Source organism: Lampetra fluviatilis, chromosome 20, assembly GCF_964198595.1.
Source record: "Lampetra fluviatilis chromosome 20, kcLamFluv1.1, whole genome shotgun sequence".
Lineage (NCBI taxonomy): Eukaryota > Metazoa > Chordata > Hyperoartia > Petromyzontiformes > Petromyzontidae > Lampetra > Lampetra fluviatilis.
The window spans coordinates 5,727,161-5,751,057 of record NC_136294.1 but is presented as its reverse complement, the minus strand read 5'-3'; the positions used below and the strand labels follow the sequence as shown (position 1 = coordinate 5,751,057).

Genomic DNA, 23,897 nt, shown 5'->3' with positions numbered 1-23,897 from the left:
GCTAAGGCTCCACTCGGGTATTAGCAGAGGTGACGTGATCGCTGATCCATCAACAACGTCACAGTGGCAGGCAGAATAGGCCTCGTCAACATTAACAAACCATTCAGACTCTTGTCTTCTCGACAGACCTGTTCTCCACCTGAGGACGGCTGCTTGCGTTGTGGCCGAAACGCCGTGAGAATTATTTTATTATGTTTTATTTTTATTATTTTATTATTTCCATTCTACGTGACTTTACCGAAAGAACCAAGAAGATTAACAAACCATGTTCTCGTCAGACACCCCACCACCACCACCATTCAGCCAGGTTTCAACCAGCAGCATTGCCGTGGCGTGGGCTCTGGTGAACAATTTTCACACCGAACAAGGTCATCGCGTAGCCAGATGAGATATCTGGTAAAGCCCAAACTTTAAATGTAGACAGACTGATGAATGTTGTGGTGGAGGATGATTGTCCTCTGAGCAGACTGAATAGAGGACTGAGAGCTGTGAACACTGCAGATGATAATGATGATGATGTAGCCTGGCTCAGCAAGGTACACATTCACTAGAAGTTGCGTGGATGAGACCTTCATAAAAAAACCTGTAAACTGAAAAAGAACTTGAAATAATTGCCCCGAATTCAGTAAAGGTTTGGTGCAAGGCCTATAGTTGTTCAATTGTGAAGATAGTCCACCTCGTCAAATGTGTAAACGTGTATTAGCATTGTACTCAAAGCCACTGCAATATCTGCCCATTCTATACGGTTCAATATTGCCAAATTGTAAGATTTACGATCTGACACGTGAACTATCTGAACTCACTTGCCCTGGAATGCGAGTGAATGGGGAACACACCTTCGAAGGTCACAATATGAGTTCAATAAAAAAACAAAAGCTTCTGTGTGGATTTTAATTGCTTCCCAGTTCAATAGTAACAATAAATGTGAAGAGAAACATTTTTCAACAAATCTTTTGTTGTTGCTTCAAGGCCATGGCTCCTGCGTCACTATTTTTGAGCAAATATACTCTCGTTTATGTGAACACACGCGCTTATCACGCACACATATTAACAGCATAATATACACAGTAAAACCTCTCTAAGCTGGACTAGATTCAGCAGGATTGTGGGTAATCTGGAGAGGTACCCATAAATTAGATATAAACACCGATTTTCATAGAACATTAAAAAGAATTCGGGAACAATATTTGCGTGCCAAGCTGTGCACAGAAAGGTATGTAATTCTACACCCAATCCACACGCGTCAGCAGATTTAAGATGTGCAGGACATTTTTGATACATTCATCAACACGAGGGAGTGTACGACACTATTTCAATCTTTGTAACAATTAGAATTATATCCTTAGGTTTTTCCGGTAAAGTCACGTAGGTAAAAACATTAAAAAGTAAAATTAAAAAAAATCACGACGTTTCGGAGGCAACACAAGCTTCCGTCTTCAAGTGGTACCGTCACAGCCACGACAGCTGTATCAAGTAAATGAGAGATTTCAGGAGTTACCACTGCGTTTATATAATGGTTGGAGAAGGTGGTGGGGGCATGGGCCGCATCTTTATTATTAATTAATATGGTAAGGTGAGGCTTGAGACTAAGAATAGACTGCATAACAAAGGCTGAGCCTTATGGAGAGGTGCGGTTTGTGACTCAACATGTAATAGGGAGACCAACACTAAACATGGTAAAACAGTAATGGTTGTCTGTCAAATACGATTGGCAAATAAGTGTAGTTAAATCTTTTTTGCATGGTTAATCACATCTTTCCAATGATTACTCAGTTTGTAACCGTCATCACGGTTGAAATTATGTCTGTGTTTGTATATTTATTTTTTATTTTTTTTATTTTATTTTACTTTTTAATGTTTTTACCTACGTGACTTTACCGAAAAAACCTAAGGATATGAATCATTGCAGTCACGAAAGCTTCAAATCTAGAATAAACAATTAGAATTGATGCAGATGTGTGCACTAGTAGTTCTAAAGCTATACACGTTATCCGGTGTATGCAATTTTTTGAGGACGTGTCCTTGGCTGTCTAAGCCATTCAAACTAAACTACGCGCATTTTTTATTTCATCTGAACCGATTCGGTGCCCCTCGACCCCTCTCACCATTGTTCTACACGCCAGTATGTACTCTAGTACGTACTCTAGTAGCCTAGCACGTACTGGCATTCGTGAGTGCATGTGTAATGACAGGGTACCACCTGTCGACCTGGAGGGGTAAGTTATATAATGACTACCTAGAAGGGGGGCATATCTGGGGTGAAGGTGAAAGGCGGAGTCAGTCGGAAAGTTCCGGGAACCTGCTCGAAGGTTCTGGAAGGGGGCGTGACCGGAGGCGGGGCTTGGCCACATTGGGAGGTATATAAGGGGGACGGAACCAGAGGTTCGGGGCTGTTGTGTGTCCTGGGTCCTGGCCGCGTTGCTGCTCGCCATCATCTCTCTTCGTCGTCTGGCCGCATGGCCGATCCTCTGCACGGCTCTCATCGTCGTCGTCGCTACGCTAGTCAGACAGCTGTGTCGTTAAGACGCCGACGATGGGGTTGTGTAGAAGGGTCGGCTACGTGTCGCCATGTAGATACGTTGTGTATAACGGCCAGTGTTGTGCCCAGAAGCTCTGGACACGACGTGTCTCGGAAGTCGTGCACTACACACGTGACCACTTCACAACACAAGCAGGACCCTTTTGAGCGAGGGTGTTTAAGACCCAGGTCTTCATCATGAGTAAAAAAAAAGTCTCAATACGTATATGCTAGATATAACCACAAAAAACAATGCCCTAAGGAATGTTAGATGTATGTTTAATTACTCTCAAGATAAACAGGTATTCAGTTTTTCCGTGTGCACTTCACCCACAATGCGCTGAAGTAACCTTAAGCGGGAATGCATCCATCTAAAATATTAATCCCGTCATCGTGCCAAGAAGGGCACACAGCTTTTTCTTTTTTCAAAGCAAACAAACAAAACGCTTTCCACTTGCCCCGGAACCCATCCCAAGGATTTAATTACAATGGATGCACCTGCCAAGAAGACTAATGACCCTTTGGCACGCTAAAAATGCATTTAGAGCACGCTCAAGGGCTGACCACATCCCGGAGATCTACTGGCCTGGGGGACTTCAATAATCTCCACCACCATCTCCCCCCCAACGTGCGTGGTCTGATGGTTCTGGATTAATCAAAAATAAGAGCGGGGCGGGGTGGGCAGGGAGGGTTTTAGTTGTCCCTGGATACATTTGCTTTCTCCTTCTCCTCCTGCAGCACTCGTGTGACAATGAATGCGATGTTTAATACTACAGTGTACAGCTATCGTCTTGGTTCTTTCGGTGAAGTCACGTAGAAGGGAAATAATAAAATAATAAAAATTTAACATAGTAAAATATAATTCTCACGACGTTTCGGCCACAACACAAGCAGCCGTCCTCAGGTGAAGAACAGAGCTGTCTGAACAACAGCGTCCTAATGAACACCGCCAAGCTTGGCAGCGTATTTTAAGCTGGGTGGGAGGAGCAGAGTGCCTTGACAAAGTCGTTTACATATCAACAGAGGAATTTAGCATATTGACGCAAAAAAACTGCAACTACCCTACTTCCATACAATAACCCGATGTGAAAAAACTAAATATAAAATACATCAATATAATCAATGTACTCAATATACTCTCCAAAAAGCTGAGCTATTAACATTAAGTAACTGGGTATACACTACACTATATAATGACTACCATATATTGTACAGCTACACTTTAATTTGTATAGTATCTGAATGCTACACCCTCTAAATATGCATTACAATAATATTAAACTGTCTTCTTGGTTCTTTCGGTAAAGTCACGTAGAAGGGAAGTAATAAAATAATAAAAATAAAACATAGAGTCTGAATGACTCTGTCTACTTGACAGACCTGTTCTCCACCTGAAGACAGCTGCTTGCGTTGTGGCCGAAACGTCGTGAGAATTATTTTATTATGTTTTATTTTTATTATTTTATTACTTCCCTTCTACGTGACTTTACCGAAAGAACCAAGAAGATGAATCCCTGCAGTCACGAAAGCTTTAAAATCGAAATATTAAACTGTTTAAGTCAGAGTTGAAAATAACTTTGAGAGAGATGATAATTTTCTCATTTATAATAATTAAATAAACACGAGACATTCATGCAAACAGCATGTAAAAGTTCGTGGGTTAAGTCACTAGTCTTCGATTTAACCAGGAGATAAAGTAAACACATTGGGACATGGGAATCATTGTTGCTCTTGCAAGGAAGACCTGAGTCTCATCAAGGCATTTTAAAGTGAACAGAATATTTGAAATCATTAATTTTTTTTACAAATCTATTCTAAGTTTCACAATAATTGTCATGTTCAGAAAGGAAAATTACTAGAATAGGCAAGTTGAGGCAATGGAGAAAATTGCACAAAATATGATTACATTATCAAGTATAGTTAAACGTACAAGCGTGTCGATATTTTTCATTAACAAATTACTGTTTTATTCTTTGGGTCTTTCGTTAAAGTCACGTAGATAGGTTCAAAGAAAATAACAAAAAACTACGACATTTCGATCACAACACAAGCGTTCTCTCTTTTTATCTCTTTTTTCTTCCTGATGACGAACGCTTGTGTTGCGATTGAAACGTCGTAGTTTTTTGTTCTTTTTTGTTATTTCTTTTAACCTATCTACGTGACTTTACCGAAAGTACCAAAGATTATGAACACCCATACATATGTATTAAACACAAGCCATGCGTAACTCCTTTGGATGTGACCATCCGTCCGAGCCGGCCAGCAAAACTGTTTTGTTTATAATAAAGTATGACATGTATGCCTTATACACACATCTCAGGTTTTTCCTTGCTTAGCACTCAACTGGCAATATGTGTGTGTGGTAGTGCAGCGGTTAGCATGCTGTGCTACGAGCCTGGCAAGCTTATGGCCAACACCATTGACATTTATCTGAACTGGTCCAGGGCCTCCCCGAGGTCGACTAAGCCTCAAATAACGACCTGGTACGATGTGTAAACATCGCCACGAGGGAGACAAAGGCGGCTGGGCGTGGTGCTGGCCCCCCAACCCCTCATGTGCTACGCCGGCCTTCATAGGTGCTCGCTAACAGCACTTGCCCCAACAGTCTGTCAAAGATACGGGGGATCTTTGTCTATGATGCTTATAGTCAGCCAGACGAGTGATAGATGGAAAACATATACTTTTCATTCCATTACCCGCTGTTCCACAACAGCAACAGCAGAAAACAGGGATGTGGGGCCGTACTCTGGAGCATTAACAATGAATGAGAGCCTCACCGCTCTATTAGCAGTGAATGGGGGTTGTGGTACGATTTAAAATGTGATGGTGCAGCAAGCACATTTGGTAGACTTGGGACTTTGCTGCAATGTACATGGAGGACATTTAACAGATACACAACGACCTGATGTTTATGCGAACCTTCTCCAATGCTTAACAGGGGGCACAGAGGCTGGAGGGAGGCCAGAGAAAATCAAATCATATTTAAGGATTCATGACCGCATTGGATTTGTAAACACATAACTACATACACAAGAAAAAGCAGGCAGCAGCATGCGGTTTGTTGTTTATCTTCATTTGTAATAGTTAATTGTATCCAAATGGTTCATGGGGTCTCTAAACAATCACACATTCTCCACGTAACGGAAAGAACCTTTCTTAGAAGAGGAACTCGTTATGTGCTGTATTCGAACATACTGGGTAATGAAATAGACACGCCGAGTTCGATCTGCATCGCCACAAAAGTAATACTCTAAAATCTATCCACCTGATCGGCCTCCTTAGAACCAATAGGCATGTTAAAGAAGTAGTAACCTCGAAGGCAAACATTTCTTAATTTGTTGATACCTACCCTGGGCTATGTGTTCCAGGTTGTAGTCCTGCGTGGCTTTGAAGCTTTGTTCACGATAAAAAAGCAATCAAGTTTTGGTAATGAACACTCTTGTGACGTGATTGCTGTATCACTTCATTCTATGCAGTAATATCACAAGAGTTAAACGTGGACGTGATTTTAAATGTTTTATTATTATTATCAACAAAGCTTCTAACTGGTGTCGGTCGCCTGGAACACACGGCCTACGCCTGTACCCACAAGATAACCGCTGTCCATCGTTTGGTATTGCATCTTTCAACTGCTGACTGTGTGTGATGATTGATTGATTTTGAACCAACACAACATCAGCTTTTGTAAATACTCAAAGTAAGCATGATAAATTATCGTCCATCATCAATTTAAAGGTCTCCCCATGAAATGTCAGTAATAGCACTTTGGATGATGAGGATACTTGACCAAAGTGGTCAGTGCGGGTCGGTGTCGGATGATGCCTTATAACATTTAAAATATCACTCGCCAACTGATGTTAATCCAGGGTTGGGAATCAAACTCAGGTCGCCGGCTTCAGGGTGAAGTGCGCGAATCACCGCGTCACTACCACGCCACCCAAATCAATCGCAACGGATAATCTATCGCGACTTTCCGCACTGCAAGTGGCACCACCCTTTTCCGTGATGGTCAACTCAAACGCAGAGGTAACGACGAAATAAAAACGTAAACGTGAAGACACCGACTGGAATCAGAACAGGAAAAAATTAACCCGTAAAAACAAAGTTTTCCACTATAAATCCTTTATATGCGTGGCATCGGTTTTATTTTATTATTCATTTCTGTTTTTCTTGAGTAAGAGTTTCATTTTTATAACATTGGTATTTTAAATTAAATATGAAAAAACATTTTCCCTAAAAAGTGGAAAATTTTGGAAAAAAATTTTCACGAAAATAAATTGTCACGCACAACGAGTCTGTGTGCAAAATGTCAGCTCGATTGGATCACGGGAAGTGGGTTAAAAAACGACCGAAAGATTTGCACGGTCGTAAGCGCGCAAGCAAACAAGCAAGTGAACTTAATATAAAGGATTTTTTTTTTAAATGAAGGCTCACCATAACTTTAGGCGGGATGAAGTCCGTTCGGCTGCAAGATTCGAGCTCGATCTCCCTCTCCTCCTCCCAGCGGGCGCTGTTGGGCTCCCTATGCAGCCTCTCGTAGGCGCTCTGCATGTCGTGACCTGACACACGAGGTTCCGCGACCACCGCATTTCAGTTGGGGAGGATACGCTCAGGACGGAAACTTAACAGTGAAACACAACAGCACTCAGATTGTAAATGTTGTGGATGTGCTCTCCAACACACCGGTGTGCTGTACTAGTAACGAATTGGCATGTTCTGTTTACGTGACAAACCCTACTAGTTGGCTGTGTCTGGTGGTGGCTGGTTTAACGACACATTTATATATTTACACGATCTAACCCAAAAAAATAAACCTTTATTATGGATAAAAAAGAGGCTGTCTTGAACAGCAAAAACACAAAGGGGATGTTGGCGTGCTTTGCACGTAAAGATGCCATCACAATTCTCGTGCACATTTTGCACAGACCTGTTGCCATGGCTTCCAGCTAAAACGGAGCTGAGACTGTGCAATCTTTAATTTTGACGGTAGAAAGGCAACATGACAAACTGTCTTCTTGGTTCTTTCGGTAAAGTCACGTAGAAGGGAAATAATAAAATAATAAAAATAAATGACCTGGTCTTCACCTGAGGACGGCTGCTTGCGTTGTGGCCGAAACGTCGTGAGAATTAATTTATTATGTTTTATTATTATTATTTTATTATTTCCCTTCTACGTGACTTTACCGAAAGAACCAAGAAGATGAATCCCTGCAGTCACGAAAGCTTTAAATCGAAAAATGACAAACTGTGTTCCCGTTTAAGAATCATTAGGATTCATCTGCAGAAATGTTGTCATCATAGCCTAATGCTGCTGCCGTGTCTCCCCAAGCGCCTCTTCTCGTTGTCTTTCCACTGCCTGCATCACAACGCCACAATCTCGGGGCTCTTCTGAGCTGGCCGGCTGCGTTCTGCGGACGGCGACGTCGCGTCGGCTTGCAGAGCCCGCGAGCATTCGCGGTTACGTTTGGCCGTGCAGGGCACCCGTTTTGCACGTGTGTAAAAATCAAAGGAAGAATTGCAATTCAAATGAAATTACATTCGATGGCTTGGTGGTGGGGGTGGGGGGGGTGAATGCAACGAGCCGAGTGTGAACGCCCGCGGTGCAGAGGGAACGGGAGGACGCGCACACTGAGAAGCCCCCTCCAAAGACGCTGTTGAGAAGGCATTAATTCTAGATTTGAAGCTTTCGTGACTGCAAGGATTCATATTCTTAGGTTTTTTCGGCAAAGTCACGTAGGTAAAACATTAAAATTAATAAAAGTAAAATAAAATAAAAAATAAAAAATAAAATAAAAATCACGACGTTTCGGACGCAACACAAGCTTCCGTCTTCAGGTGGAACCGTCACAGCACGCTTGCTGTATCAAGTAAATGAGAAATTCCAAGAGATACTACCCCGTATATATACTACGTGACTTTACCGAAAAAACCTAAGAATATGAAAAGGCATTGTTCATGCCGACTGCTGCTTTTGTTTCTCATATCCAAAGCTCACTGGCAGAACTTTGACAGCACAGATTTATTTGTCGTAGCACACAGTGTCCCGCGTGTTAGGCTAACGAGCGCTAAAATTAGTGACTTCTTCCAAATATTTAAAATATATCTTTGGCTTCCCCCCCCCATTCACACCCTGTTTCTTTTTAAAGTGATTACAATTTAACGTTGTGATCTACTTTCATCGCACTAATTTTTTCGACAAACGCAACCTGAAAATCTTTGCGTGTTGAATATGAGGTGTTACATCGCAGTTTACGGAGTCCTTTCTCAGGTGACCACAAACAATGCAATTGCTCTTCTTGGTTCTTTCGGTAAAGTCACGTAGAAGGGAAGTAATAAAATAATAAAAATAAATAAAACATAATAATATAATTATGTTTTATTTTTATTATTAATATAATTATGTTTTATTTTTATTATTTTATTATTTTATTACTTCCCTTCTACGTGACTTTACCGAAAGAACCAAGAAGATGAATCCCTGCAGTCACGAAAGCTTTAAAATAATTTTATTATGTTTTATTTTTATTATTTTATTATTTCCCTTCTACATGACTTTACCGAAAGAACCAAGAAGATGAATCCCTGCAGTCACGAAAGCTTTAAATCGAAATTTAATGCAATTGCTGATAACTGCACGAGGTGCCACAGTTTATTTACGAGAAAAAGCTCTCCGTGAACTTGACATTAATGGGAAATATACACGAATTAAAATGTATCTATTTCGCATGAGCTTGATATGAAACAGCCTCACATTGCAACACTCAAAGTAAAATACAATCTAATTATTTTACTCTTCCCACTTTCATTACCACATTACTTCCACTAGAAGATTCACGTAAATGAGCCAGAAGTTAATTTAATTTAAAAATAGCTTCTGCTGTTATTAACAAATTCAACTTGTTCAACGTGTCCAGTATGATGAAGCTTTGATTAATAGACTTCATTAGATAATCAATATCATTTCCTTTGATATAGAGATAATGAGTTCTGTTGTTTTACCTGCGGTTGATTTCTATTGATTAATAGACTTAATTAGATAATCAATATAATTTCCTTTGATATAGAGATAATGAGTTCTGTTGTTTTACCTGCGGTTAATTTCTATTGGGTAACTCTTGCTCTATTTTGTCCTCTGTACTACTTCACTTTTTTGTATTTGTTATTGTCATTTTGGCGACTCTTGAAAATGAGATGATCACGGTCTCTTGAGCCGTCACCCAGTTAAATAAACTTGGGACATTCATTCTAGATTTGAAGCTTTAGTGATTGCAAGGATTCATATTCTTAGGTTTTTTCGGTAAAGTCGTGACTGCAGGAATCCATACTCTTTGGTTCTTTCGGTAAAGTCACGTAGGTAAAATTAAAATTAATAAAAATAAAATAATAAACAAAATCACGACGTTTCGGAGGCAACACAAGTCTCCGTCATCAGGTGGGACCGTCACAGCCAGATTTGCTGCATCAAGGGACATTCACTTAAACTTGACACCAGTGTGGATTTTCCTTCGTCGGGGCCAAAGGGGCAAAGAGCGTGGGGGTCGCGTCAGTCGCCGAGGCCACTCACTGAATCGAGCATCGAGGACTGGGTCGGACTTGGACTGCGACACGTCGCTCAGAGGCAGGGCCCGGCCACACTCTCTGCTTTCTTGACGGTCGAGGGACACTAAACGGACAGGAACCAACATTGGACAGACTGTCAATTATTGGTAAAGATGCGAAGAGCACAAGTGGAATTCAAACGTGCACTTTTAACACTGTACGAGTACACATTTATTCAAGTTGACAGTTTCGCTGTTGCAAGTATAATCCACTTCAACAAAAGCATTGGGTCTCTTTTTTTACGTCTAAAACTTTTTGTGTTGGCAGTTTTGTGTTGGCAGTTTTGCACCACGCCATAAAAATGCTGACAAGCGATAGTAAAACGTATTTTTCGTCCTTGTATTTGTACGTTGTAATGTTGAGCGCACTGGACTTGCAACCCAGAGGTCACCGGATCGCTCTCTCGCGGTGCGGCATTTTTAAGTATGAGCAAGGTTCTAAAAATCCCAGCACCTCCGCAGTAATAAATGGTGCACCGCAGTTAGTAGATCGTTGTGCCACACGTGGTGTGGTAAAGGGTGTGTACTCCCGGCTCTCCCAAGACGAATGGCCCAATGTGGAAGAGGAGACAAAAATACCGTCTGGAGGTGGCTCTCCAGAACACACACTCGTGAAGGCCTTGCCGCCAGCTGTGGCATCAGCAAGCGAAGTAAAATGTACATTTTACTTCGCTTACAAACAAAATCCTTGACCTCAGGCTCACGGCAAAATGCGTAGTCACCGGTTTTTTCAAAAGTTACCCGCAAATAACTCAACTGGAATATATAAATACTGCAAACAAAACTTGGCAGGCCTCTCCTGCAAGACAGTCACGGTTCCTCAATTGAGGCTTTCCTTGGTAATACAAGCGTAGTAGTAATCATATAAAGTCTGCCCCATGAGCACGGATGTTTGTAGCCTGTAGCCTGACGTGGCACCATGTCTCTGGAAAACCCACCAAGTACGTTTGTGGCACATTAGGAATGGACCACTCTTCTAATTATTTATTCGTGCAGCAAGGTAGTAAAGTGTGGTTTTGTGAAGGTCCTTATGTGTTGCGCAGTACATGAATGCACGTGTGTACACCAGCATGCGATGACTGAGTTGGGCCTGTCGGTGGCTGGCAGGGTTATTGATTAACCAGACTGGTACACCAGTCACGTGGTTAACGGCGACCCGGTTGAGAATTGCTGCGTGTGACACCACGTGCTGCTGCATTTTACAGATTGAGCACAATAAATGTGTTTGCCCTCGATTCGGAGCACCTGCCCACGTCCTTAATTTCGAGTGTGCAACACATTCATCCCCATCGAGCCACAGCGGGCCAGATGGCCGCCGCTCATTACGCATTTCTACCGGTCCTTTGCTCGTAGTGGACGCGATGGCTCCCCTTTATTGGGGCAGCGAAGCGTGTGACTTGCCTGCAGCTCTCCCGCGGTGGCGTCCCACCATCCGCAGATGTTTGTGGAAGTTCCTGCGAGAGAACGAGCGAGCGGGTGGGAGATGCATTACCTGATGAGAGACGTCCCTTTAACAGGGTAATATTTACTCGACTAACAAGCGGCAGCATCCGACGTCAAATCACGCTCCTGTTAAGTGCCCGTGTGGGCAACTTTTTCCGCTCGATCGTCGGTTGAGTGAGCTGAAAGCACCAGCTCATTAAGCGAGCCTCCTCATTAAAATATAAAACGCACCTGTGTCCCGCAGCTCTGAGACGCTACAGTTGCGTCTCTCTGTGCACTGCTTGAAAAGTCACAGATTAACAAATTTTGAGCGAAATGCGCTGTGCGACGCGGCTCGCTATAAAACGTCCGTCGTAAACACCGAGCTCAAAATGCGAAGCTGAAAGAATGGTACAATACAACGGGAAGGCGTGCGCAGTTGGCAGTCGGCCAGAGGTTCGTATTTCACTTGGGAAGCCACTTTGTAATGCAGAACCAGCCCTTCCTACAAAATGGAAAAGCAGTGGCACTTTATACCCATTTTAGATGAATACTGGAAGCGGATGTGCAGCCCAATCAACGCCCACGCTTAAATTTAAGCCGAGTTTGGTTGGAATATCCACGAAGAACCACATACACGCGTGTGAACCAACGTGCCCGCGTTAAATCACACACAAAAACGCAACACACTTGAATTTATTTAAGTGCCAGCACTTCAACCATGTCCGTGGCTTTTTTCGTTTGTATCACGAAACATTAGCACATTTGCTATAACCCCAAGGATGGATTTAAGACTTTCAAATGTGAACAACTGTCAATACATTTAGTCGGTAGAGAGTGTCTCTCCTAACATGTCAAAAACAACAACAACAATGTTCACATGGGTAGACGCTCCGAGCACAGGGGAACGAGACAGTCAGCTGTCTTCTGCCACAGCTGTGCGGTGTTTTACGATTCTACAGAGAGGTCGTGACCCCCCTCACAAGTCGGCCTGCCACCACGGCTACAACCCAAAATGGAAATTCTCAAGGCCAACGCTCCGTACAGTCACATTCACAAAACCGCAGGGGGAGGGCACACGCATGTGCATGCACACACCGAGAATAAAAACAACATACACCGGAATTTCTGGCAAATCTCAAAGCCAGCAACCCCCCCCCACCACACACTTCCATGGCTGTTCTTCCATGTGCACGCACGGAACACACGTCAATGTGCATTGGCACGAATGGCCAACATATTCATCGCGAACGCTGATGTTCACGGCGCTTCGCTGCGATTACAGTTTCCCTGTGACTATCGCTGAATCGGAAGTGAGAGGACGCTCTGGGTTCTGAGGCGGGAGCTGCGTGCTCAGAGCCGTGCCCTGTGAACTTCCATGCCTCCATGCCCAGAGGCTGGGGCTTTATCAGATCACGAGGGCAAAATCGGCGCCTAGCTGTGCTAGTGCGCTGGCATTCTTCCATTACTGATCAGCGAAGAGGCGAAATAAAATCCGCAAGCAGTCGGTGCCAGAACTGCCGTTGGGTTAATCCACCTCTCAATCCACCAAACTGCCTTCCCCATGAGATGCAAGTGTTTGGAAGTGTTCCCAGAAAACGCCGTCACCCTGTGCGCCTACCCCATCGGCCAGAACAAATAAATGCCACTATGAAGGCTGATAAAATAATATTCAAATCTACTTTGCCTGCCTACCGTTTGATGTACTACCAAGTCTTCCAAAAAACATAATGGCTATATATTCAAACGTACGCTTGAAATTTAAATTCTGTACTCAGGGAAGCCTCCCCTAAGTTTTCAAGAGTTTCTGATGTTTGGTCTCAAACTCTGCATCACTGTCAATGGCAATACAATATTGGCATTTATAAAAAGTTGGAAAAGGCGCAACCCTGCAATTGTTTGCAAGCACCACCGCTGATGGAAGGGCAAGCTCTCGAGACCTTCTCTAGAGGGCCATTTGGCCTAATCTTCCACACTTGCCAGACATCTTGGGAGGGGTGGAAGTACCCACACTTTTCATCACAACACATGACCTGCCGATCAACTGTGGTGAACCCATTGCCACTTGCTTGGGTGGACAGAGGCGGGGGGGGGGGAAAAATGCCCCATCATTTCAACTGCTGCGCCAAGAGGTCATACCTGGAAACCTCTTGATTGCAATTCCAGTGGTGTAAATCATGACACCAGGGAAGCACAAGCAGGCGGGCATTCATCGCCAGTGCCTAAATTACGCCTCCTTAATTCTAGATTTGAAGCTTTTGTGACTGCAAGGATTCATATTCTTAGGTTTTTTCGGTAAAGTCACGTAGGTAAAACATTAAAATTAATAAAAGTAAAACAAAATAAAAAATAAAAATCACGACGTTTCGGAGGCAACACAAGCTTCCGTCTTCAGGTGGAACCGTCACAGCCACGACAGCTGTATCAAGTAAATGAGAGATTACAAGAGCTACCACTCCGTATATATAATGGTTGGAGAGGGGGAAGGGCCAAGTACGGCACACTTTTTATTAATTACGCCTCCTTCTCTACCAGGCCGTACTGGGCCGTAGCTGTAGGGATCTGGCCGAGGGTAGAAAGCGTTGGCGAGGTGTGATGGTATCAATGGCTCTGGCCATTGACCTTTCTCTCTGGCCGCTGGAAAGGCAATGCTCACCTCTGCACCATCGCTGAAGGATCCAGTTCCCGCTTGCGTCTCTTCCGCTCCGCGTATCCACGGAAGGCACTGCAGACGTGCAAAGCACAGCCGCTCGATTCACTATTAATTATTTAAGCGCAAAAAAAAAGTCGAGCATTTTAAATGAAGCACAGTCCTGAGATGCGACGTAATGACGCGGAATGTTATTTAATGGAGGGTACTTACGCGATGCTGTGGTTCGGTGTTCGTGCAAAAGAAAAAGGAAAACAGAATTACAAGATGCTCATTATTTAAATGCAAATGGGTTTTTGCACACGAGATTTATTTATTGCAGAAAATATGACGCAAGTATAACGTGCAAAAAATTGTAAATATTCAGTTACTTTAAACAATGATTCTTTAAAAATATATATATAAACAAATCCTTCACTCAATAATACGCATGCATTTATATGGAGTTATTACTGTCGCCTGATGATTAATGCATTGATAATTATGCGGTTGCCTCGTGATTGTACGCACATTTCTAAACCCGGCAAATGTGCAACGGCTGAGAGGTCAGCGAAAGGAATGAAGCATCTACCACGTTGGCCTTGAAGACCTCTCAACCTTGGCCTATTCTACCCCAACTCATCGTCACATGGCACTTGTCAAAACTTTGATTTTATGGGGTTATTATTTTTAAAACATATAAAAAATATAACAGGTCAGGACCAGTTTCAAGCACCGGCGGGGAAAGAGAACCCCCCCACCACCCCCCTTCCCAGGGATATTCCAAGGAGCACGAGGTTCGGGACGACGGTCGGGGCAGCGTGCTACGTACGCCTGCAACGTCGACGCAGTGCTGTGCAGCATGTGCATGCTCTCGCTGGGGAACCAGCTCCGGCACTCGATGTCGTCTGTCAGGCGAGAGACAAAAGACAATGGGCCCCCACCCCCCCACATTTTCAAGCAATCCTCACAACAAGTCACCGGAACTATGAGACATCTCCTTTACCAGTGGCAAAATATAGTAGTAGGTTTTTACCCTTTAAACTGGTACGAAACTGACACCTGTATAGAAGGCATCATGTTTGCAATAACCACAACACAAGCAGTCAAAATGCAAACAAAAAGAAACAACTCTGATGATGATAATGATATGCACTGTCCTTGAAGTTGATTGGTCCACACCCGAGACAGCTTTTCTTAGAGCCTAGTCTCCAATGGAGACTAGGCTCTAAGAAAAGCTATCATCATCAGAGTTGTTTATTTTTGTTTGCATTTTGACTGCTTGTGTTGTGGTTATTGCAAACATGATGCCTTGTATACAGGTGTCAGTTTTGTACCAGTTTAAAGGGTAAAACCCTACTACTATAAGTCACCGGAAAAAAAAGAAAATGAAAAAATGTACGGTGACACACCTTGCCTTAGGTGGCCCTGCAAATTGCTCGTTCAGAATGAAGTGAAAGAAAGCACTCCACGTGTGTAGTTTAGCGATCGTACCGGCCAAAGCAAGCATCGCTCGCTGTTATGCCTGTCATACTCCAGTGGGAGCTTAGTCATGATCAGGGATTCTTGAGACTGAACCCAAACGTCCTTTAAAACATCTTACGAACAACACGTCCACCGCCCCGAGCGCTGGGGTTTAATTAAACTTGGGCACCCAAAGGGTGGGAATGGAATGTGAAAGTATATAACTGAAATGATAAAAGATTAATGTATACATTATTAAACAATATTACATCTCACAATATGCTCAACATCATTAAACCTACGTATGTTAAATGTGAGCGAGCGAGCACTAACATTAATCTTATTTGTATTTTTGTATTCTAAGATTGTATATTACGGCTAATTCACATTTTACATTTCACATTTTATATGGTCTACTTATTCATAATTTTACATACTTTAGCCCGTTAGTATTAGTTATACTTTGTAACGTTAGTATAGTTAGACTGTATATCACCTATTTAAGTTTTTAAGATGCCTACATGTTGAATGTATGCACCTTCCGGCCATAGTAAATTCCGTGTATGTGCAAACTTTCATGGCGATTAAAACCGTTTCTGATTCTGATTCTGATCCGTATTGCATACGTGCCCTGTCCAAGCCCGACTACATTTCTTAACAGTTTGAATTCTCTTTACTATGCACGCGTTCTCTAATCCATGCGTTCTTCTCCCCTATCTCAATGTAATTCCACGCATGCACTTCTCCACGCCTGAGATGAGATGGTTGCCGATGGCCGACAACATTAACGGAGTGGGTGATCCAAGGCCAATGACCGTGTTGTTCGGAGGACACGTCAATTTGGGGAAGACGGAACGATGAAATCACCTCGTGTGCCGGTGCAAGGCGAACGTTCACATCGCAAGCTCGTGAGAGACAGTGGTGGATGGGGAGACCTTCATCCAGCAGTGGATTGGCCATGGTTGCTGCTGATGATATATATGTCACTGCTGGCAAGATTATTTTTCCAATTTGGTGCCAACAATCTTCCAAGATCTCCCCACATCCTGACCACACTCTAGGGTCAACGTGTAAACTATAAAGTGTTCAATGTCTCTGCTAACACACCCCTAGAACACACACACACAGCCAACTTCCACATCCGTTTGCTCCAATGTCTCCCTACGCACTCACACAAGACTTCATGAATACCTGCTTAGCAGAGCAGCACACACACACAGGTTGAGTTTAATCTTCGTCACTGACAATCGGTACTGAACACACGATGTTTTACTCTCCGCGTGGCTTATCAGCTGATTTAAAATGTTCTGCTCAGCTGTTTGGAAAGCCCTTTTTGACCTGCTGTACATTATTTAATTTTTTACAGCTTTTATAGAATTAAAAAAGTACCCCCATCTTTCGGTTGGCAATATTTTTGGTTTGTAGTGCAGCTTCGAGCATTCCATGGAAAAATCACTTCAGCCAGCTCTTTCCCACTATCAGAGAAGTGCGTCACAGCTTCCATCCGATGATCTGTCCCAAATTATTCGTATATCAGTTTTCATCATCATCATCATCAATCATCCATGGTAAATCCAATGCTGGATAAAGTGCAATTTTTGGAACAAGATTAGCAGGCGTCCCTAAATATTTGACATAGAAATGAAATACCATAATTTTTTTTAAAAACTACAAACCCATCAGCCTTTTATCACATTGTTCACGATCATAATTTGTGAACTAAATTTGAGGCCAGCCAACAAGGAGAGCAAGAAGAAAGGTTTTAGTTTTTTTTAAAATCGGCCACTTACACATTACACAGCAGTGGTCTCAACATACACATACAAATACAGGAGGTCAATGTGTGGAAGGTTAAACAATGACTCGAGGTCATTTTACCATACCTGTCCACCCACACGGTTTACCTGTCTTCTTGTACAGGGAAATTGAGTTTTCAGGTCCATATGGCATACAGCCGTTTCAATACGGGCACATTTTTTTTTAAACATTGTCTATTTATTTGTGTTTCTCCCTTGTGATACTTAGTAGGATGAACGTTGAGATTTCTAAGGGCACGGGGTGACCAATAAGGTATGGATTGTTCTAGTAATAAATTAGGCACTTGATAAAGGGGTTGACAGGTATGTTTTTACTTTCCCCAAAAACGTGGCAGTTGAAAAGAGCTCGCACGTCACTGGAGCCTCGCACACAACCACCACCACCACCCTCCCCACCAAAAGGAAGTCAGCAACAAAAACTTACTCAAAAATACTTCAAAACAAATTGGCAACGTTTAGCGTGAAGTCTAATTATAAAACTGAACGTGCAGCCATGCAGACAACAGTGCTGTTTGAAAGCGGCACCAGTCAAGCGATGACACAGTTACATAAACTCTCAATGTGCCTTGGGATAGAAAATGAGTGAAAAGTGTGCCTATTTTTGTCCGCGAATGCTAATGCTACTCTCACGAGCACGCCGGTTCCCTTTATGTTGCACATTAAAGCCAGGAGCGTAAACACTCAGAGGCCAAATTAATGCACGCGAGGTTCATCCTTTTGTTCGAAGAAAGAACGGTGAAAGCAAAATAAATGTTTTTAGTCCTTCTGATGCAAAAACGCGAATTTCAAATGGGAGTCAGACCATTTGTCCGTGCCTAATCAGTGGCTCTGCAGAACAACACTACTTTTGTCTCTCGCTCCCTTGTTCCGAGAATTAGACCTCGAGTGTCAAGCATTTAACGCTAAGACGGTACACAATGTCTCAAATCAGAACATCTAATAATAAATGCACCGGACAAAAACACCGTGCAAAAACGTCATGAGGACAGCATTGCAATGCTACACGAGCTAACCGTGAAAAGCACCTGTAAGTACATAACATCACTTGCAGCACACTTACCCACATACACCCACACGAACATAGATACAACTATAGGCTTGTCAGTCAACTGCTGGATGAAGGCCTCCCCACACCGTGTCAATCGAGGGATTTGCTCGACTCCACTCCAACGCGGCTCGCCATGCTTCGGGCACTCGCCACCGATGCTAGCGATGGCCAAGAATAAAACTCACCATCCAATATGAAACCACAATATCGAGTAATACTTTAGGATTTTGGCACCGCTACGCATGAAATAAAATTTCGCCGTTTAAATATACCGCGTCTATTCAGAGTTCCTCCACCACATCTCAGCAGTGTAGGGCTCTGCCCCCACAGAGTCAGGGTTTGACATTTCACTCAGTGGCTGTTGTACGCCATTCGCAGATGACCACAACCTCGTCCTGGAATGTTTCGCACCGTTGTCGACAGCCAGCGGCGCCTTCGTGCGTCGCACATGCCACTGCCTACTGGGCCACGCACAACGTGCGCTGCGATCCGGCTGAAAAAAACAGGCAGAAACAGAGGCGACGCCCAAACGACGCCGCGACACCCACCGGAGATGCGATCCATGCTGTACATGCGCTCCAGCTTCTTCTTGCTGCTCAGCGCCTCCTGCTCGGCCTTCTCCTGCTCCAGGTCGAAGGAATGCTTGAAGACGCCGAGGTTCTCGCAAGCCGGGCACTCCAGGGAGTCGCGCTCCCTCACGCTGGAGCCGCCGCCGCCGCCGCCGTCCCGGCTGCTCCCGGCGCTGCTGCTGCCGCCGCTGCTGCCGCTGAAGTGCGATCCCCGGGAGATTGCGTGAAGCCAGCGCAGGTGGCGCCTGCCCTTGTTCTCCTTGCTGTGGCCTCCGCCGCCGTGGCTGCAGCCGGCGGCCGGAGAGGTCCGGGCAGACGCGGAGCGGGAGGGCGGCGGCGGGGACGGGGACGGGGGTCCGTAGTCGCGCTCGTCGCTGAGGATGGTGTACACCTTGGGCGGCTGCAGCAGCCCCGGGTCGGGCGGAGGAGGAGGCGCGGGATCGGGAGACGAGGAGGGGATGGAGGGGACGGAGGGGGAGGGAGCCGGCGTGGCGGGGGTACGCTCCGCCGCCTCGTCTGAGAAGCTGCGGCTAAGCGAGAGGCGACGCTTCTGCTGGAGCAGCGAGGGGGGCTGTAGGCACGGGGAGGGCGTCGTCGCGGCTGACGCCGACACCACCGCCGCCACCGCCGCCGCCGATGGTGCTTCCACCCCGGGCTCCGACAAGCACCGTTCTGCCAAGTGGCAATCGCACCGCACGCTCTCACGGCGCCGCCCACAGCAAAACAACGCCCTGAAGCTGACCAGAGCCATTTGCTGTCCGCCAGCCGGTGCTGATGTGCGACGTTGTTCCTCGGTAAAGTTCTAGGCAATGAAGCGTTTGACAGCAGGCACGGCGGCCGGGTCTAGAGACACAGCGCGGCGCTCACATGTTAGCGATCGGCTATAACTGGGTCATTTTTACAGTGTGAATTAGTGGTGTAGCGAGCGTGCTGGCTGTGCGTGTGAGTGTGCAGACAGTGAGTCTCCTAGGGGGCTCACCTGTGCCTCCTCTTTCGTGGCCCTGCATGTGACCGAGCTGAACGTAGTCCCCGAAAGACTTCACTGCCCTGCGCACCCACAGGTCACAACAACACAGCGAAGCAGACGTTCAAGGGCACCAAGATGGATTTGACAGAATATGGTGACAACACAATTATCAAAGCTGCTGGATTTTTTTTGTACTCCTTCATGGTGAAATATAATGCCAATTGTTCATCCAGGAAAGCCTCACCCGAGTCTCAAGACTATTTTTAAGGAAGGTCCTGCTACATGGGAATATTACGAATTGTTTGTGCATGTGGCTTGGTGACAGGCACCAAATTAATATTTAGCCAGACACTATTTCAAATGCGGCAATAGCACTCCTACTTAAAGCAGATCAACACAATCTCACCGTGATGACTAACAATAAATGAATAAACCAGCGAGCCAAAATAGCACTTTGTAGCTGCAATCAGGATTATGATGCAAAATGGCCATCGAAAGGCGAATTCACGATTTGCCAGTCTTTTAATGAGACTTACTGTACCTGAATTTAATTGCCGCTGAGGAAATAGCTTCTGCTCGCATTTGTCTTCGCTTGGACACAGAGGTCCCCATAGTCAGCCGAGCACTCGCCTCGCTCTTCACGGTGCACAACGCAGCACGCCAAAGTGAGAAAACACAGAAACAAATGGAAATGTAAAAAAAAAATAACAGCAGCTTTCGTGCGAGAGAGCCCCCCTATAAACGTGTCTCTATCCCCGCCCCAGCTCTCACAACGCTGTGGAGCGACACCACAGCGCCCACGACCGCTGCCCGACTGCCGTTGTAATTGTTGGACAGCGATGCCCGAGTCATGATTCTGACCGGGAGTCTTCCTCCAGACTGAGTGAAGCGGCGGGTCAACGTGGTGGGGTAGGGATGGGGTGATAGGGGGGGTGGGTGGGTGGGAGGATGAGGCTTCCGTGTGTGTGTGTCTCTCTCCCCTCTCACTCCCTCGCTCGCTCTCTCTGTGTGTTGTCAGTGTCTGCGTGCGGCCGTAGCGGTGCCTGGGAGGTGAATAGAGGAATGGGGGTGTTGGGGGGAGGTAACAGCGGGTGGTGGTGGTGGTGACGACTCCGGGGTTTGTGTCCCGTGGGGGGTGGAGGGGGGGCGATCGTACCGATGAGAAGTGGCTAAGCGCGTCTGCACTACCCACCACTGGCTGCAGACACAGCACACAAAGACAAAGATCCCCCGTATAGCCTTAACGGGCTGTTTGAGGCAAGTGCTGTTAGCGAGCAGCACCTATGCAGGCCGGCACGGCACACGAGGGGGTGGGTGGCCAGCACCACGCGCGGCCGTCTTTGTCTCCCCAGTGGCGATGTTTTCACACCGCACCAGGTACTAATTCGAGGCTGAGTCGACCTAGAGAAATCCAGGACCGGTCCAGATATTCGTTACTGATGTAGGCAGTGTGGCGCTAACCGCGACACCACCGCTCCCACGCACCCATGCACCCATGCACCCATCCACACACAAGACAAAGATCCCCCGTATAGCCTGAACAGACTCTTGGGGAAAGTGCCGATAGCGATCACCTACGAAGGCCGGAACGGCACACGAGGGGGGAGGGGGGTGGCTAGCACCACGCCCGGCCGCCTTTGTCTCCCCGGTGGCGATGCTTCTACACACACACACCCACGCGCACCCACACACACAGTCACCTAGGCGCACTCCCCTCCTTGCACGTGCACAATCGCCAGCACCACGCCTCCCTCTCCGCTTTCACCTCCCTCTCCCATCCCTCTCCCATCCATCTCCCATCCATCTCCAACCTCCAACACCCACCCCCCCCAAACCCACCCACACCACCGCCAAATCCCACGCACAGATGACACACAAGACAAAGACTTACACAGTACACACACACACCGCTCCTCCCTTCCCTCCCACACCGACCATTGAGTGCCAAGTTGCTGTTCGCTAGCGCCTATCGCGAGATGGTGAATGTGTGATGGTCTACTGGCGTTGGTACAGATAGAGAGAGATACACGCACAGCAACTGCGGCGGCCACCTTTCGTCTTCCCCCCGCGTTCGTCGCCGCTGTTTCCCCACCACAACCGCTGTCTTAAATGAGCTGCTGCTGCTTGCTGCTGCTTTGCTCCTGGCTGCTGGCTGCTGCTGCTCAAATTAGGCTGAGTCAGTCGTGGGGGGAAGGGAGGTGGAGGAGGAGAGGGAGGATGTGGGGAGGGTTTGGAGTCGTCAACGAGTCGCACTGCCACCCCGTGTTACACGTGGAGCACCACGGGGACACGGATCGACACCCAACCCAGGCGCGTGATGGCACCGGCGCCGTACAATGGGCGCGTTCGAAGGAGAAAAATAAACACACACGTGAACCCAATGACAAAGATCCCCCATATAGCCTTAATAGACTGTAGGGGCAAGTGCTGTTAGCGAGCACCTATAAAGGCCGGTACGGCACACGAGGGGGTGGGTGGCCAACACCACGCCCGGCCGCCTTTGTCTCCCCAATGGCGATGTTTACACACAGCACCAGGTACTCATTTGAGGTTGAGTCGTCCTAGGGGAGGCCCAGAACCGGTTCAGATAATCGTCACTGGTGTTGGCCGTGAGCGGGAATCGAACCCGGGTCGCTAGGTTCGTAGCGCAGCGCGCTAATCGCTACACCACCACACACACGCGCACAAACACAGACGTACACACGTATACACACACACATGCGTCACACATGGACGCGTTAAATAGCTCTGGCTCATTGTTTTGGAGATACGCACATGTGTGTGTGTGTGGGGGGTAGGTCGACTCAGCCTTAAATGAGTACCTAGTGCGGTGTGTAAACATCGCCACTGGGGAGACAAAGGCGGTCGGGCGTGGTGCTGGCCACCCACCCCCTCGTTCGTGTACCGTTCCGGCCTTCATAGGTGCTCGCTAACAGCACTTGCCCCTACAGTCTGTTAAGGCTATACGGGGGATCTTTATCTTTGTAGCGGGTAGCGCGCCGCGCTTCGAACCTCACGATCCGGGTTCGATTTCCGCTCACGGTCAACACCGGCGACGATTATCTGAACCGGTCCTGGGCCCTCCCCTAGGTCGACTCAGCCTCAAATGAGTAGCTGGTGCGGTGTGTCGTAAACATCGCCACTGGGGAGACAAAGGCGGGCCGGGCGTGGTGTTTGGCCACCGACCTTCTCGTGCGCCTTGCCGGCCTTCATAGGTGTTCGCTAACAACACTAGCAACACTAACAACAGTTTGCTACAAGCTATACGGGGGGGTCTTTGTCTTATGCGTGAAGTCGCACGATTACGTGCACATACCGGCAGTGTTGATACGTAGCTCCTATCTCGACGCTTGGGCACATGTGCCTTGCACTGTGGATAAAAAAAATAACAAATGCGCACAGAATTTATCTCATTTAACAATTCCAAAAGCATTGTCTTTGGGAGGATATCCAGCTGAAATGATGCCTTTTAGGGGCCGTCCATAAATGACGTTACGCGATTTTGGACGCTTTTTGTTTTTGACCCCCCCCCCCCTTCGTCACAAAAGGTCATACCGCCCCTCAAATATGACGTCACAAAGCTCTGCCCCCCACCTCCAAAAAATAAAACATGCTTCAAATCGCTTTAAACTATTGTCATTGTAGTGCGTATTTCATGTGGCGCTGCACTCTGATGTTGTAGGAGAAAACATTTATCAAAAAGTCTATTTAAGTAGAACGTGTTGTCTATATTTATTTAAAGTTGCCCATTTTGATGTGACGTCACATTTCTCAAACTCCCTCCCCCCCATCGTCACACATCGTTACAATTGTCTGACCCCCCCCCCCCGAGGTGCGTGACGTCATTTATGGACGGCCCCTTATG

The 23,897-nt window shown here is 46.0% G+C and overlaps 1 protein-coding gene across 1 annotated transcript in view; it reads right to left on the bottom strand.

The window, feature by feature from the left end:
• NSMF (NMDA receptor synaptonuclear signaling and neuronal migration factor) overlaps nt 1-20,668 on the bottom strand; it is a 39,576-nt gene extending 18,908 nt beyond the window's left edge. The window contains exons 1-8 of the mRNA XM_078865482.1: nt 20,574-20,668; nt 20,045-20,112; nt 19,045-19,737; nt 15,000-15,075; nt 14,195-14,263; nt 11,518-11,570; nt 10,083-10,181; nt 6,953-7,077 (exon numbers count right to left, since the gene is read on the bottom strand). Of these exons, the coding sequence (XP_078721608.1) occupies nt 6,953-7,077; nt 10,083-10,181; nt 11,518-11,570; nt 14,195-14,263; nt 15,000-15,075; nt 19,045-19,737; nt 20,045-20,112; nt 20,574-20,644 (1,254 nt within the window). The 5' untranslated portion in view covers nt 20,645-20,668. The remainder of the gene's footprint in view (nt 1-6,952; nt 7,078-10,082; nt 10,182-11,517; nt 11,571-14,194; nt 14,264-14,999; nt 15,076-19,044; nt 19,738-20,044; nt 20,113-20,573) is intronic.
• Nucleotides 20,669-23,897: the final 3,229 nt, after the last annotated feature.